The following is a 17,451-nucleotide window of genomic DNA, read 5'->3' as shown; positions in this document are numbered from 1 at the left end:
TGTCATAGTGAGTGGTTGAGGGGCCTTAGCATATCATTAATATAGTGCACTTTGTTTGGTTGAACAGCAGACCAGATGACCAGACACTTAGCATATTAGGCTCTTATTATATAGGAAAAGGGGAATACAACCTAAAATCAGTGAACATTTCCAACTAAGACTGGAACAATTGAGAGTTATGTCCCTTTGCCTTTAACTTTTGTAACAAAGTATGGACTCCTTCATGTGAAAGCGCTTTTAGCTTTAACGTCCCTTATTAGCATCAGGGGTGCAGTAGCCTTTGTTCTATTCATATTAATGGTTCCAGCCATTTTTACTACTTTTGGGGACTCCTCTCTGCTTAGTTTCTGAGTTTTGCTCCTTTTTGTTTTAGTTCTCAAGGCAGAATTTTCCTTTCCTCTACCCCCTCTTTTGGCCTTTACAACTTCACTGATTGCTTTACCACCCCTTTCACTATCTACTTCCTTCTTCCTTCGGGCTGAAAGGTACACATAGCCAAAATCACAGATGACCTCTTATGTACATGGTCCTTAGAATGAGTCAGGTGATTTTTCCTTGTCCACTGAGCTACATTCAGTCCCATCATCATCCCTCTTACCCTTAAACCCATGGTTTAGGCTACCTATAAGTTGTTATTCCTTCATTATATCTTTGAATTGCTAGTATCTATTTCAAAATTAGTTTATAATATTGTTTGATATAAGGAGAATCTTTTTAAAAAATATGTTTATATTTATTGCAGGGAAAGAAGGAGAGAGAAACATCAATAATGAGAAAGTCATTGATTAACTGCCTCCTGCATGCCCCATACCGGAGATCAAGCCTGCAACCCAGGCATGTGCCCAGACCAGGAATCCAACCATGATTTGGTTCATAGGTCAATGCTCCACCACTTAGCCATGCAGGCCGGGCAGGAGATTCTTAGTTTTAAAATATATATGCTAGGTTATATTTTTGTTGGCTCTCTCATTCGTAGCCCCCAATATTTCTGTTAGGTTTTACTTAACACGTTTTTGAAAAAAGGAAACATATGCTGTAGGTTTGCAAGGTGGGCCATAATCAGTCCTGATTAGCTCACTGTGGGCTTTTTGTGTCTTTGTGTCCTTAGGGCAAAGGCATTTGCATTGCACAAGTCTGTTCCCATTTTATGATGAACTCAGAATGTCATTTAGGGACAGGAGCATTGAATGAATCTGAAAAAAAAAGGGGGGGTTAAGTATTACAGACATGGTGATTGCTTCTCCAGGAAGTACAGGTGAAACTCTCCCCTCCTACAATGGACTTGGTATATAGTTTTCCTTGTATTCTGAACCAGAGACCTTGAAAAATGAAAAAGGAAATAGAGGGTCAAAGTTAAAATTAGAGCAACGCTTCTCAAAATACAATAAAATTAAGTACGAGAAAATTGAAAAACATGCCCCCTTTTTATTATTGCATTTAACTGATGAAATTAGTGTGTCAAATTGACTTACAAGTTTCTATACACTCATTGTCACTATGCTGTCCCAGTCCAGCAATGACTTGGACACCAGCACCAGTGGGGAGACTACACTTTCACAGCCCTGATCCAGGGCATTCCACTCACACCAGACAGGAAGTGCTACTTTCCAACAGAAACTCAGTGAACGTTTTGGAATGATTGCTCTACTTGAACTTAGAGGGAAAAAGAAATGAGAGATCTATCAATGAATGACCTGAAGACTAAATGAAGCAGTGAACACTTACCAAAGATTTTTAGTAGAAAGTACACATAGTAAATGTTTGCTCTGTCATAATGTGATCGAGGCAAAAACCCACAACTTTTAAAGAATTGGTAAATTTTAATTAAAAAGGTATGAAGTCCTTTTCCTATGAAATATTCTTCACAAAGAAAATGGTTTCCCCCATCCCCAACTCTGTCTGATTATAAGTAAACATCTTAAGAAACACTGAATCAGAATATTTCATAAGCTATTGTAGGTTGCTGCTTTATTTTCCCTGCACACTGCTAATTGCTTTCTAGACCTAATTTTTGGAATGCAGTTTCTTTCACATTTATGGATTACAGGTTCTTCAGAGGCTCTGATCTACTCCTCTGTGCTAGGAGAGCACTGCAGGAGACAGGCAGTCAATTGGGATTAGAATTCAATGTGTCAGCTAATTCAGAAATCCCAGTACAGAATTTAGCACTCTTGATCAACAGTGACTCTACAGGAAACTTGGCCTCCAAAAATCAATTATTGGATTATATCCATCTAACCCAAGAGTGGGTTTGATGGTGACTGTTTTTATTTCCTATTACCAATAAAGTTATATTCATTTTATAAGCATAAATGTTAAAAAAAAGTTATTTTTTTTAAATATTAGTTTTGTTGAGTGATGTTGCATTCTACAGAGTTACTTTTCAAGATATTTGAATTAGAAAAACTGAAATCACTATAAAGGAATGTAGTGTCTTACGATTTTCAGAATAAAATGAAATATCCACCCATTTAAGACATTCATTTAACTCAGATGTTTAAAATATTAAGAAAATAAATAAATTCCCTTGGCAAATGTCTTGTGCGATGAAATTGCAGGGCAGCATGGGTAAAAGGTAAGTGATGCCTTTGGATGGCTCTCTGGGAAGAAGAAATCCAGGGGCAGATTGTCTCCATGGTGCACATCAACAGTTGTAACATTGGAAGATTCATTGTGACAGATAATAGAGTTTAAATGGTTTATACTTTTATACTTCTGTGTTGTGTTCCTATCTTACAGACTTTTATAGTATTGAATAAAGGGAAGGCCATCTTCCGGTTCAGTGCCACCTCTGCCCTGTACATTTTAACTCCCTTCAATCCTCTTAGGAAAATAGCTATTAAGATTTTGGTACATTCATATCCTTTTCAAATAATCAATATTAACTATTTGTACATAATCTATAAGTGCTTTGGCTAAATATAAAATTAAGTTAGGACACATATATATTTTATGGCTTTGTCACTCTAATTTTGTATCTACTTTTGTCATATAAGCCTTATTCTTCTTCTATAAGCTTTATTCTTGAAGTATATTAGCCACATAGATGTCACTGAAACTTACAGTCTTAACATTATATATCTACATATACCTTTCTAATAATACTTGTATGTGTTAAGTCCTACAAATCTAGTGTAAGATAGCTATACTACTCTTTACTATATTTGTACACAGTTTGTAATGATCAGGAATAGGCATCAAAGAATGATATTAAAGAAGTCTAATTCCATAGCCAAGTTTAGACATATCTATATTAGATAGCATTTTAGTTTACCTTAAAATAAATCTTTAAGCTTATTTTCTATGAAAGAGCCTCAGAGGGCTTGACTAATACTTAGCTAATTCTTGAACTTTCCTAATGAATTCTGTGAAGGAATTACAGAAATACTGGCTGAATTTCCAATTTAACTCATTGAATTATTACTACCAAGCAAAACTGATTGCTTAGTAAAGACTACAGAAGTTAATAAAGATGCTTAGATTATATTTCCAAATGGTCTTTAGAGATGTGGCAATGTGATTCCCATGGTGTTAAAGAAAAAGAAGGACTTTACAAATAACTTCAACTGTTCATATTCATTGGCAAAAACTTTCTGATTATGTCTCATTTAATGGCTTTGGCAATAAGAAAAATAGAAATACTTATATAATGATCATAAACTCATACAACCTGGTTCTTTAAAAAAGTATAAAACTTAAAATAAAACATCATTCTATTTTTAAACTGATAATAAGAAAATCCTCAGTGATATAAATATGTTATTGTTAAAATTAAAAGATTTGAAATATGAAACTCATATGTTCAGCATTTTTAAGGGTATGGTTTCCATATCCTAGTTTTTGTTTCTAGTGCCATCATGTGGTCATTTGATGAAAACTTTTTTTTTTTTTTTTTTTTACTTAATGGAAAATTTTTGCTTTGGCAATAAACTGTAGTAGAAAGAATATTGAATATGAAGGCAGAAAATTTGTGTTCTAGTCCTCGGCTGAATTATCTAATTTCTCTGTTTTAGGCCTTATTTTCCTGATGTCTAAAATAGAGTGATTACAATATTTGTTTTTCTAGGACCCTTTTAGTCACTTGTTTTAGCTAATACTTATCATATCACACACATTAGCTCATTTAATCTGCACCTCAAACTGATCCTGAGTGACTTGCCCAAGACCATTTTTAGGCTAAATTTTAATTATATTCACAACATGTTAAGTCCTGGCCATAAATAATATTCACTTTTAATTTTATATCCATGGCTGCTACAGTTAATTCAGTCAAAACAAAGTAACCCAACACCTAGCACCATGCTGCTCTTTGTATATACATTTTAAAATGTGTTGAACTCTATTAAGTAACATTTATTTCAGAAATTATAATATTGCAGGTATGTGTCCTCTTCAACAACTTACTATTTTAATCACCTGAAATAGTTTAAGTCAATCTCTCTGCTCAAAAACTATAAGGCCCCAAATTGCACATAACTTTCCCTCTAAAGTTCTCTGAGGAGTAAATAATTTCACTCAGTAATGGTAGCAAAAGCAATACTTTGTCCTTATATAAAGCTTTCTTGTACATTGTCTCATTTAATCTATATCATTACTCTCTGAGGTTGATATTATTACTACATTTTACCAATGACAAAACTGAAGTTTAAAGAGATTAGATAACTTGTCCATGGTGTATTTTTCATGAGCCCTGGCTAAAATTCAGTTTAAGCTTTTCAATGTTAGTTTTATATAATACATGGATTTGTATTTTTTTTGTGTGTGTGTGTTCCTTAACAATAACCCACATTATTCAGCATGCTAATTATGTGCACTATTTTGACCAACTGTGTGTTTATGACAATGAGTAACCCTCCTGAATGGACAAAGAATGTAGAGTAAGTTCAACTTATATTTTAAACCATCTACTATGTGACTATATATGTATGTTAGGTAGATAGATATAAATATATACATATAGATAAATATAGACATATAGACATAGATATACATATGTATAGTTAGGATTTTGAAACTATGTCTTAATGTACCTTCTAAATAAAACCAAAGAGCTTGTTTATTAAAGGCATTGCTAGGCACAATTTCAAAGCAGGAAGATGATACTCATTGATCCATAAACCTGCTAGGGGTGGGCTAATATCTCTCGTTCATGCATACTTGGTGGATACCAGGAGCCCATCATTCTTGGACACTTACCACTTTTCCTTCAGGATCTAGAGTGGTCAAAGCAAGTGTGGTGAAAACAAGTGCAAAAAAGAGCCATATAGTAGGATTTGGTCCCAGGTAAATTTCAGATGAATTCAGTGAGTTACAAATTTATAGGGGCAGGTTACACATGCCATCAGAAGACATTGCTGAGTCTCACAGCGTTTTCCCTTTCATCAGGCACATCCTATTCATGTCAGGCCTATATCCCAACAGTTGGGGTTTTAACACTTGAGAATTCAATAGATTGAGAACTAAACTAACTGAGGTGAAAGAATAGCATTTTCAGAAAACAGAAACATTACTCACTACATTTGTAGGCTCTGTTCTGGAATACATTTGAGAGCAGAGTCCAGATCTGTGGGCTCATTCTATCCATGTTGTGACCACTATTACTCCATGGCTGTTGACCCTTAAAACAACAGCCCAGAGCTATTCCCAAGATCTTCTTCAGTTCTTAGAAAGTTCCAGATGAGAGCCAATCAGAAAAGGGACAGGATTATGAAGGAAAAAACATTATATACAAAGAATGCCTGAAGTATTGACATTGACATCTGAGGTCCACAGATCTTCAGTCATCCTAGTTTTTGTGATTTTATTCTTCGACTTCTGGGTAAGAGATTTAAACTTGGAAACATCCCAAGTTCCTGAGTCAGCCTCATATTTCATTCTAAATTATGACTCTGGAATGATCTACTTTGTTGTTAACAAAATTCTTTTTGCAAGTAAGTTAACCTGTCTTATGAAAAGAGAGAAATAAAGACTTGCTAATTTGTCAATGTTTTTCATTCATAAAACATGATTGAAACTGAGTTTTTTACTTTTGGGAGAAAAATCATTTTATGCTTCTGCAATATTATGGATTCTAGTACATTCATGTGATGTCACTCCATCACATGAATGTACTAGAATTCTCAGGGGGCTTTATGCATTAATGTCAATACTAAGACATTTCAGACAGTACCTAGCTAGACTTTATATAACATGTATTTCTCACTCTGCTCTCAGGACACTCTTCATGTGTTAGGAAATTGAACTTAAAATAAGGGCTGTGTTTTATTTACATGAAAATAATATCAACCTGCTTAGATTCCTTTTATAATATTCACCTATTCCACTAATAGGGTGATAAGAAATTTACATGTGATGAAAAATATATTACTTTATCTATTCTTTCTGGATACTTATCTCCAGGTACACCTTCACTGGGATATATACTTTTGAGTCACTTATAAAAATTATTGCCAGGGGCTTCTGTTTAGAGGATTTTACTTTCCTTCGGGACCCATGGAACTGGCTCGACTTTACAGTCATTACGTTTGCGTAAGTGCCTTTTTTGAAACTTCAAAAGAGTATGGTTTGTCTTTCGATGACTGTTTATGCTTTGAAAGAATAAGCTTGCTGTAACTGTAAAGCTTCCAATTTTAATTTAGTATAACAGAGGTCAAAGTGACATTCACTTTGGCATAAAGTCTTTGCATTGGTTGAAATGACAGTTTTCACATGTAACAAAAGTATAGCAAATTTCATTCATGCTGCTTTTTCAACACACACACACACACACACACACACACACACATACACACTAATAAGAAAGAAAAAGTTTATTCATTTTACATCTGTGAAAATTACTTTTAAAAAATACAAGCACAAACAACTCTGCTGGTCGCACCAATTTTCATTGACCTTACCCATTGAATTTTCTATCCTCTATTAGTTTAGTAAAATAATAGAAAATAAACAACTATTAGCATCAAAACATTTCAAATCAAACTGAGGTGGGGGGTGATAAAGTATTTAATATATTAAATTTTTATTTCATCAGCAAGTAATTTTAAGTCTTACTCTGCTTACTTTCTCCTTCTAAACTGATTCCTTTTCTTTCTTTCTTATTTTCCTTTATGACTTTTGTCATCTCTCTCTTCACCCTCAACATAAACCTTTTATTCATGCCTCCCTTCCAGATACACTCAGTATGTGCACAATATCACATCCCTGCCTACTCCCACGCCCCAACTTTTTTTTTTTTTCAAGTGGTAAATTTCCCCAAGAGAGAAGAAACTCAAAAAAGTAACAGAAGGTCATTCAGGAGTGGGTGAAATTAGCGTGTGGAGGAAAGTGGACCTGCACCACTTGCCCTCATCATTCTCTCGGGAGAGAACTTTTTTAGCCTTTACAGGTATACTGGGTAGATGGGAAGAGAAGCAGAGCTGATATACTCAGGGCTCCAAACACGGCCTCTCTCCTCTTCATTCTGTAATCCAACCAGGAAGTGCCAATTCTTCACCATTCCCTCTGGCCATGATTTAAAAGAAGGCATTTTGAGACTAATGATTTTTAGAGCAAAATAGCCGTAATGGCAAGAGCATCATTGGGCCCCCATAAAATATTGTCCTTAGTTTGCCTAACTTTCACTTAAAGGTTACACTAGAAAAATGTTGCTGTATAGCTAGTACAGCTAGTTAGGCAATCTGCCTTTTCATGCATAATTTTCATTTGCATAATTGTATGCATTTTTTTTTTCTAACAGCAACCTGGAAACTACAATTAAGCTTTCTTTTAACTTAATTCTCCTAAGTTACACATGATGTTGATGGCATTTGCTTTTCAAAATGGCAATAGGATTGTGCACTTCGTGAAGTTTACATCTAGTTGATGGCCTTAAATTATGTGAATAAAGAAACCCACAGCAATAGGCTCTATTATTTAAATTGCTATTGACACAATTATCATTTAAAATCACCAAGAATGTCTTTATAAAAGACCCAAGCAAATATATAAAATCCTGCTTAAATTTTTAATAACTCTGATTTAATTCTACAGGTTTGTAACAGAATTTGTAAGCATAGGCAATTTTTCAGCTCTTCCAACTTTCAGAGAGCTTTGAAAACTATTTCTGTAATCCCAGGTAAGAAGTGGTTAGTGTAAAGCATAAGGCTCCTTTTATCTACAGCTCTTTCTTTGTATCCTGTTATTGTGTTTGTGTGTGAACTCCCTACTGCAGATATGTGACAGAGTTTGTGGACCTGGGCAATGTCTCAGCATTGAGAACATTCAGAGTTCTCCGAGCACTGAAAACAATTTCAGTCATTCCAGGTGAGAGCTGGGTTAAAAGCCATCATGTGTTTTTCAGCAACAGCTTCTTTGTTTGATATTTAGCACTTCAGAAAATCAGAAACATAATAACTAAAATCATAGTAATCATAATAGGGTGTTTTAAAGAAAATTATTCTTATTATTGGGACAAAAGTTTTTATGGTCTCACATTTTTTATTGATCTTTTTTAGAGAGGTAGGTAGAGGGATAGAGAGATAGAAACATCATCAATGGGAGAGAAACATCCATTTGCTGCTTCCTGTACAACACTTTGTGGGAGATGAGCCCAAATTCAGGCATGTGCCCTGACCGGGAATGGAATCAGTGACCTCTGGGCTCACAGGTCAATACTCAACCACTGAGCCACACCAGTTGGGCTGATCTCACATTTTTTATCAGCCTTGGAGTTTAACAAGTTCTTGCCACAGACACTGTAATATAGAGTCTGTATGATTTGTGCTTAGAAATGTCAATTTTTCTCTATATTCATTGTAAGGATTTGGTCCCTATTGAATGTACTGATCTGTAATTTCTTATTTATTGTAGTCATTGATATCTATGCAAATACAATGTAATCTTAATATTGTTTAAAAAGACAAGGGAAACCTGGCCAGTGTTGCTCAGTGGTTGACCATCAGCTTATGAATCAGGAGGTCACGGCTCCATTCTCTGTCAGGGCATGTGCTTGGGTTGTGAGTTCAATCTCCAGGGGAATACAGAAGACAGCCGATCAATGATTCTCTCTCATTAGTAATGTTTCTATCTCTATCCATCTCCCTTTCTCTCTTAAATCAATATATATAATATATATATTAAAGGCAAGGGAATAAGATAATACAGACTAGCATGAGTCTGCATGGAAAATGTATTATCTTAAGGTGTATTTATATTCCAAATTACCCCCAGTTTTATATAAAAATATTGCTTACTTATAAGTAGAAATTCAAAAATATTTATTCAGGTAATTTGGTATAAAACTGAATGGTATTTGGTATAAATTTGGTATATATTTGGTATAAAAATTATGGGGCAAGTTTCATTAGCAAAAAGAGAAATACAAGAGCCTTTCCTAATATAGACTTTATGACAATCAGGAATCTTCCCTTATTTTCTCTCCAACATATTGGGATATGGATCTTCATTTCATTGTTTCTTTCTGGAGGTCATCTCCAGAACCACCAGCCTACCATCAAGTTTTGTTTTTTCACTAGCATTGGCATCATTTTCAGACTTGTGCATGGAATCTATGTTTTCAAGAAAATTTTAAGGCTTTTATTTTTTCAGACCTTTTAAGTCTTCGTGGTAACGGCCCTCTTCCATTCTTGCAGGCCTGAAGACCATCGTGGGGGCCCTGATCCAGTCTGTGAAGAAGCTCTCAGACGTCATGATCCTGACGGTGTTCTGTCTGAGCGTGTTTGCGCTGATCGGCCTGCAGCTGTTTATGGGCAACCTGAGAAATAAATGTGTCCAATGGCCTCCCACCAATTCCTCCCTGGAGGAGCATAGCATAGAGAAGAATATAACTGTGAATTACAATGGCACGCTTGTAAATGAAACTGTCATTGAGTTTGACTGGAAATCATATATTCAAGATTCAAGTAAGAATTACTATTATGTAGATTTATTTTTCATTGTTGATCTGCCTTCCATTTTGGTATAGATATGTATTTTTTAATGGTTGCATCATAGTTGGTAATCTCTTAATCACCATAGCAATGTTTTGCACATATATTTAATTACTTTATTCATAGCTATTCTAATTTTGACTCATAAGTAGCATTTTTTGTGGTATTGTCATAAGGGAGGCTGAAGAATTCAGTTAGAAACTTTCCTGGAATCTTTGGTTGCTATACATTCTCCTTGTGCTGATCGAGACAATTAAATAGCATAAGAATTTCTAAAGCCCTTTTGAACTGTAAAGTGCTATCCAAATGTAACCCATAAAATATTAATTACAGAACTAGAGGCCTAGTGCATGAAATACGTGCATGGGGTGTGTGTCCCACAGCCCAGCCTGCACGCTCTCCAATCTGGACCTCTTGAGGGCAGTGGGATATCTCTCTCACAATCCAAGACTGTTGGCTCCCAACTGCTCTCCTGCCTACCTTCCTGATTGCCCCTAACTGCTTCTGCCTGCCAGCCTGATTGCCCCTAATTGCCCTCCTCTGCCAGCCTGGTCACCCCTAACTGCCCACCCCTGCAGGCCTAGTCCCCCCAACTGCTCTCCCCTACAGACCTGCCCCCCCCCCCAACTGCTCTTCCCTACAGGCCAGGTCGCCCACAACTGCCCTTCCCTGCTGGCCACCTTGTGGTGCCCATTTTGTGTCCATATGGGGGCAGCCATCTTTGACCACATGGGGGCAGCCATCTTGTGTATTGGAGTGAATGTCAATTTGCATATTACTCTTTTATTAGATAGAATGTCTTTTATGTACTAGAAACTGTATAGGATGCTAGGAAATTAATGCTGATTACACATGGCTTCAGGGTGCTTATGTTTTAGTAAGTTATTTTTATTGTCATTTTATGGAAATCAAGTGAGACTAAAGGTAAACATTACTCTTATACTGTATTTGTAGAATAAGAATTAAAAGTAGTATTACATCAAGTAGAAGGAAATTGGAGTGAATTAAACTTTTAAAAAGAGTAATAAAAATGTCAAATAAATCAGTGGATTTATGGGAATTCAGTTTATTTTTATTTCAAGAGTTCAGACCAAATAGTCAAATATTTAAATAGTCTACTTTAAAGGATGGAAAAAATAATTGGCCTAATATCCTTTCTCTTTTAAAAGTGACAAGAAATGTAAGTCAAATTTTCTCTTTTATTTAATTTTAATATCTGCCAGTAGCAATATTTCAAAGCCAGAGAGAGTTAGAACATGATTCATGGGTAACAGGAATGCTCTTTTAGAGAAAAATATTAAATATATGAAATTTAAACTTTAGATGTATTTAAATTTAGCTATATCTTATTATTTTGAGGTGATGCTTATAGAAAAAATTTATTACTTTAAGGTGACAGGGAAAAATCAAAAAGGGAAGAAACATTAGTAACTGTTTTTATAAAAGGCTACTGGTGGCTTGATAATTCTTAAGGTAATGATAATATAATCTTAAAAATAAATCAGTGTCTTTTTATAGTTGCAGATCTAGAAAATACCGTGGTTGCTACATTTGAACTCTTCCATGATATTAATGATATGCCAACAAAGAATTTACAAAGTTGTAAATGTTTAGGTTAAAAAAATACCTTGATTAAGAAAAATAGATGTCAGAACAGTCCATGAAATGTCCCTTATTGACTTCCTATGCCAATAAGTTCACTGATGTCATCAACTCTCTGAATTTTTTTTTTAATGTAATTACAAGGAGCTGACTATGAAGTTGTCATTTAGGGTTTATTCTCGGTGGTGAAAATTTTTTGGGTGCCATTTTTCATATATTCAAAGTTAATAATATCTAAGGCCATTTTCAGCTCTAAAATTTGTTTCCTAATAATATTCCAATTGTTGAAAACATTTATTTTAAAGCAAATACAAATATAAACTAAGTAGTTTCTCTTTGAAAATATTAGAAAATTAAATTCATTAAAATTAAAAATAAATTTCTTCAGATTAAGCTTATAAATCAGTGAATTTAATTGGGAATAAAACCACATAAATACCTGATATAAAAAATTCCTCCAGGAACTACATATTCCTTTCACTTTGTTTAATTTTTAATAAAAGTTAAAAATTCTATCATAATTTTTCTATGTTCAAAGAAATAAAGTTGTTAGAAATGAAAATTATATTTTGTATTATGTGTTTTGTATCCCTTACAGAACTATGCATTGGATAAATTTCTCTGAAAGTTTAAGATCTAGAAAATATTTCTTCTGAGAAAATCTAAAATTTTTATCCTGAAAAATTCTTCTTACAAAATTATTATTTAATTTTGTGTTTCTCTTCTTGTTTCCCTTTACTTATTCAATCAGTAAATTTTATTGAAAGACTACTACATTCCAAATACTATAATATGGAAATAATTAACTACTAGGCTTTCTTTCAAGGAGAAACAATATTTGTAAGCAACTAATTACACTATAGGATGAGTATAATAATAATTAAAATATGTACATGTTATTGGCAGCACAGAGGAAGTTCTCAATTTTGCCAATCTTTAGTGGGAAAAAATTAAAGGATATCAAAGAATAATTCACAGAAGTGACTCTTCAATGAATAATCAAAGAATCTAAGGAATTTCCAGAGACATAAAGATACCTATAAAAAATAAAATAAAAGCCATCTATGATATATCCTGGAAGTTGGTATAATGTAAATTATAATTAATTATTAAACTTTTTAAAATTGTGTTTTAAAATATAGAATACCAGAAAAGATATAATACCTTTATTTTGAAACATGTGACTATTTGAAGAAGGCAAAGGAATCCATTTTATTTTTATCTACTTTTACAGAATGCAATTTTTATTTTTTATGAAGGTTGGGAAAAAACACTGATACCTCTTGAAATATTATGTTAATACCTATAGTTTCCACTAATTTTCTATTTACAAAGAACAATTTCTATTAAATACTAGTAAGTATTTAATCCCCTTAATGTAATATCTAACATTTGTAGGGAGAAGGAGCAAATACCTGTGTCTTTGAATTATATAGTGTATTTTAAATTACTTAATGAATTCTAAAAGTAGTGCCTGATCTTCTTGTTCTCAGTTTTTAATGTAATGCAAATGTTCATCACATGATTTTCTTTTTTCTAAATAGGATATCATTATTTTCTGGAAGGTTTTTTAGATGCATTGCTATGTGGAAATAGCTCTGATGCAGGGTAAGCAGATAATATATGTGTGTTCCTGTGTATGTGTATGTATATATACACACATTTATTTTGTCTCTTTTTTGTGGAAACTGACAGATAACAGCCAACTAACTTCATTTATACTAATTTAGTATAATTATGGCTACTTATAAGATGACAACTTACCTAAATATTAGCCAAGTACTTACGTTTTATAACTTTAACTCTAATACTGTTTTTAAAAATAATTTTTTATTAATTTCAGAAAGGAAGGGAGAGGGGGAGAGAGAGAGAGAGAGAGAAACATCAATGATGAGAGAGAATCATTGATTGGCTGCCTCCTACACACTCCACACTTGGGATCATGCCCGCAACCTGGGCATGTGCCTGACCAGGAATTGAACCATGACCTCCTGGTTCATAGACCAATGCTCAACCAGTGAGCCACTCCAGCCAGGCTCTAATGCTTTCTTTGTTAGATGAGTATATATGAGCCAAGAGTTAACTCTGGAGGCTTCCATAGTAGGGACAATGAAAAAGAGATAAAATGCTAATTATTGACAGAAAACAATTTTGTAAAATATTATTAGAAATTCTATGCAACATGTTAATAATGATATCAGTGGCTAGTAAAATTATGTAAAAAATTGGAAAAAAGTATTAGTTACTTATTTATCATACTTGTATTCCTTGAAATAGATGATGTTATAACATGCTACCAGAATAAAATAAAACGGCACAATTTCTTGTAAAACTTGCTTTTTCCCCATTGCAGCCAATGTCCAGAAGGATATGTATGTATGAAAGCTGGCAGGAATCCCAACTATGGCTATACAAGCTTTGATACTTTCAGTTGGGCTTTTTTGTCCCTGTTTCGACTGATGACTCAGGACTTCTGGGAAAACCTTTACCAACTGGTGAGAACCTGAAGCAACACACATTGCATTTAAGTAGAAGCATAGAAGAAAACCAAGCTAATTATGAAATTCAAACCACAGCATAACATCATAGAAAGGGCACAACTTGAAATCAGGAGATTTGAGTTCCTTTATCCTATTGATTATGACATTTATTAAGCATAGTGATGCTGGGGACAGTGATTCTCTCTAATTTCCCCTGGACTCAGAACTTACTAACCACCCTTCCGAGACACAGCTTTCCAAACTGAAGGCATGCCTTCTCCTTGGCTCCATCTACACCCTCAGGTATTATCTACGTCCCTCAGGTGGCAGGGGATGAAAATTCATAAGCAGATGTAGAAAGATGATTTTGGTTTCTTCCTTGACGTTCATTTAAGACTCAGCTCCTTGTTGAATCTCTCTGTGGTATTTTACTCAATTCTGTTCTATTCTTGGTCATCCTAAGAATTCCTTCCTGGAGTTCAAAATGGGAAAGCATGAGTTAGGGAAGAAGAGGTTAAGATTAAAAAAATAAACAAAGAAGTGGGAGGGAGTGTGACCATCATTATTGTTGTGTATGTCAGAATCCTTCAAAATACACAAGCAAGTTGAAAGCTGGGGCCAACAGTGAATGAAATAATATTGAAAACTAATGCTGATGTTGTTGTTTCCAGACACTGCGTGCTGCTGGGAAAACATACATGATCTTCTTTGTGCTGGTCATCTTCCTGGGCTCATTCTACCTGATAAATTTGATCCTGGCTGTGGTGGCCATGGCCTATGAGGAGCAGAATCAGGCCACCATGGAAGAGGCAGAGCAGAAAGAGGCTGAATTTCAGCAGATGCTTGAACAGCTTAAAAAGCAGCAAGAGGCAGCTCAGGTAAATTCATCAAATGAAATATGTCCAGTCTCACGGTGTGATATTTTTTATTGTTATGGTTGTTACAAAAATACTGGAAAGAGACAGATAATTTGATTGTTTTTAAGAGAAGCTGGTAGTAGAGGAGCTTAGTAAAGATATCTACATTTTGAGCATCTAGTTAGATCCTTTAGTTTAGTCATTCTACATTGTTTAAAATATTAACCACAATAGAACACTCTCATGCTATTTTAATCATCTGAATATTTTTAGAACAAAAGGGAAATATGATTTTTGGGTCTTCTCAAGTGAGAGGCACTTACTGAATGTGTATTACTGGCATTTGGAAAAAAATCTTAAGAAATCATCTTTTCTTAGAAATAAACTTTATTGGTTATTTAAAAAAATTATTGGAAATTAAAAATATTCACCTCTTTCTTAGAATATAGTCCATTCTTTCAATTACTCAAATTATATTGTTTTTAATGTGGTTCTTAATTGCCTTTCTTATGTTAATAAGGAACTCATCAAATAATATAATGTTCTCTGATATAGCAATATCTAATAGCGATATGAAAGTTATCAATTCTATGGTGATCAGGTAACCTAAGGTTTACTTGTTCTTATAGGGAGGTGTCACTATTTATAATTCAATAAAATTCCTTTTCTATCATTTCCATCTTTCCTCACTCTTTAATGTGGCATACACACTCAGTGTCTTTACCCAAGTTGAGTGGGTAATATTAATTTATTTGAAGGAATTCCAATAATGAGTGTGCTCTGGAGACAATAACAGTAATCAAACATTGCCAGCTTCTGCCAGTACAAGCTGCAATACAAAAGCTTTGTTTCGGTCCATGCTCACATGGCCAGCAAGAACCAGTACTGAGCTGAAGCTAGGGACCGTATTGGGGAATTGAATGTTTTGTCTTGCTTGGCAGAAACATTGGCCCTGCCCTCTCTAGTCTTCTGATAGAGCAGTAAGCAGGGCTGAGGAAGGGGTTTTACTACCTTCCATGGATTTTATTGACAATATTTTGAGGATATTGGACAGCCCAGTCTCAATAACTGGAGAGAGGACCTCAGCTCTTATCACATTTTTCCTGCCTTTGGATATGACCTCAACTAACTCCTCAGCTTTTCTCACAAGTGCCAGTTTCTTTTTCAAAGCAAAGAAGACAGTGCTAAGTAAATACCAATTTTTAGAGTACATGAAATTCCCAAAAGGACAATAAATAATATCTGTTTTTGTTTGTGCCTGATTGATCCTTTTGAATATGTGGTTTGTGAAGCAAACACAATAAATATTAGCACAGAGAACACCAAGTTAACTGCAAGCGTTCATTGGGTGGAAAGAAAAAATAATTCCCTCTAATAATTGCAGAGCTGCTTCTATGTTGGATCAGCTTGAGTCAGCCAGATGTATTTTTTAAATGTCATGCAAATAGTTGGGCTATTTTTTTAAGAAGATAAAGTCTTCTCTAGTGCCACGCTAAAACCATGTCTCCTCAATGTAGCAGGCAGCCACTGTAACCGCCTCAGAGCATTCCAGGGAACCCAGTGCAGCAGGCAAGCTCTCAGACAGCTCATCTGAAGCCTCCAAGTTGAGTTCCAAGAGTGCCAAGGAGAGAAGAAACCGGAGAAAGAAAAGAAAACAGAAAGAACAGTCCGGTGGAGAAGAAAAAGATGAGGATGAATTCCAAAAATCTGAATCTGATGATAGCATCAGGAGGAAAGGGTTTCGCTTCTCCATTGAAGGGAATCGCTTGACCTATGAAAAGAGGTACTCCTCCCCACACCAGGTACGGCACTACTGAATTAAATGATGCCCGGATGAAAATGAGGATGCTGAAACAGGGGGAGAGTTAATTCAGGCTTATGAATCTTCATCAACTGAATTGACTGCTATGTTTATTATATTTAAACCCATCCTTTATTCACATAGTTATGAGAAAAATTATACTCCATCTATATGAAAGTCTTACAGCCTGGTGTAGTTGAGACAACACTGAGTTGAAAGTGAGGAGACCTGGATTCTTATCCTAATACTGCCTGCTGCTATTTGTAACTAATGGCATTTAGTAGTTCTGATCATAAACTTTTCAAAATTAAATTTATTGGGGTGACATTGGGTAATGAAGTGATATAGGTTTAAGAGTACAATTCTGTAATACATCAGTAAATTGTATTGTGTGTTCGCCACCTCAAGTCAAGTCTCCTTTCGTTACCATTTATGCCCCCTTTCCTTGGCTTTTTGTTGTTGTTGTTGTTAATCAACATTGATTTTTAGAGAGAAGGGAAGGAGGGGGAGAGAGAAAAAGAGATAGAGAAACATATATGTAAAAGAGACCGTTGATTGGTTGCCTGACACAAGTACCCAGACCGGGGGTGGGGATCAAACATACAACCCTTGACCGGGAATCAAACCCATGACCCATTAGTATGAGGGCCAATACTCCAAACACTTAGCAACAGCAGCCAGGCCTCCTCAGCTTTTTTAATGGAGAAAAAAGTGGATTTTGGTCTAGCTAAGCAGTCTTTTTTGTCATTTTATACTGGTCCCCCTCTCTAATTTCTTTATAAAAC

General features: G+C 34.8%; 1 protein-coding gene across 6 annotated transcripts in view; it reads left to right on the top strand.

The window, feature by feature from the left end:
- SCN1A (sodium voltage-gated channel alpha subunit 1) overlaps positions 1-17,451 on the top strand; it is a 121,078-nt gene that overhangs the window by 60,569 nt on the left and 43,058 nt on the right. For 4 of the 6 annotated variants that reach the window (XM_084891570.1, XM_084891571.1, XM_084891573.1 and 1 more), the window contains exons 3-11: positions 2,740-2,860; positions 4,790-4,877; positions 6,400-6,528; positions 8,210-8,301; positions 9,630-9,899; positions 13,073-13,136; positions 13,882-14,023; positions 14,680-14,886; positions 16,383-16,667. In XM_084891570.1, the coding sequence (XP_084747696.1) occupies positions 2,740-2,860; positions 4,790-4,877; positions 6,400-6,528; positions 8,210-8,301; positions 9,630-9,899; positions 13,073-13,136; positions 13,882-14,023; positions 14,680-14,886; positions 16,383-16,667 (1,398 nt within the window). The remainder of the gene's footprint in view (positions 1-2,739; positions 2,861-4,789; positions 4,878-6,399; positions 6,529-8,209; positions 8,302-9,629; positions 9,900-13,072; positions 13,137-13,881; positions 14,024-14,679; positions 14,887-16,382; positions 16,668-17,451) is intronic. The other 2 variants (XM_084891574.1, XM_084891572.1) reach the window with 1 other exon arrangement.

Source organism: Pipistrellus hanaki, assembly GCF_964339955.1.
Source record: "Pipistrellus hanaki genome assembly, chromosome: 8".
Classification (NCBI taxonomy): Eukaryota; Metazoa; Chordata; class Mammalia; order Chiroptera; family Vespertilionidae; genus Pipistrellus; species Pipistrellus hanaki.
The sequence above is the reverse complement of the archived record's forward strand: the minus strand, read 5'-3'. Positions and strand labels throughout refer to the sequence as shown.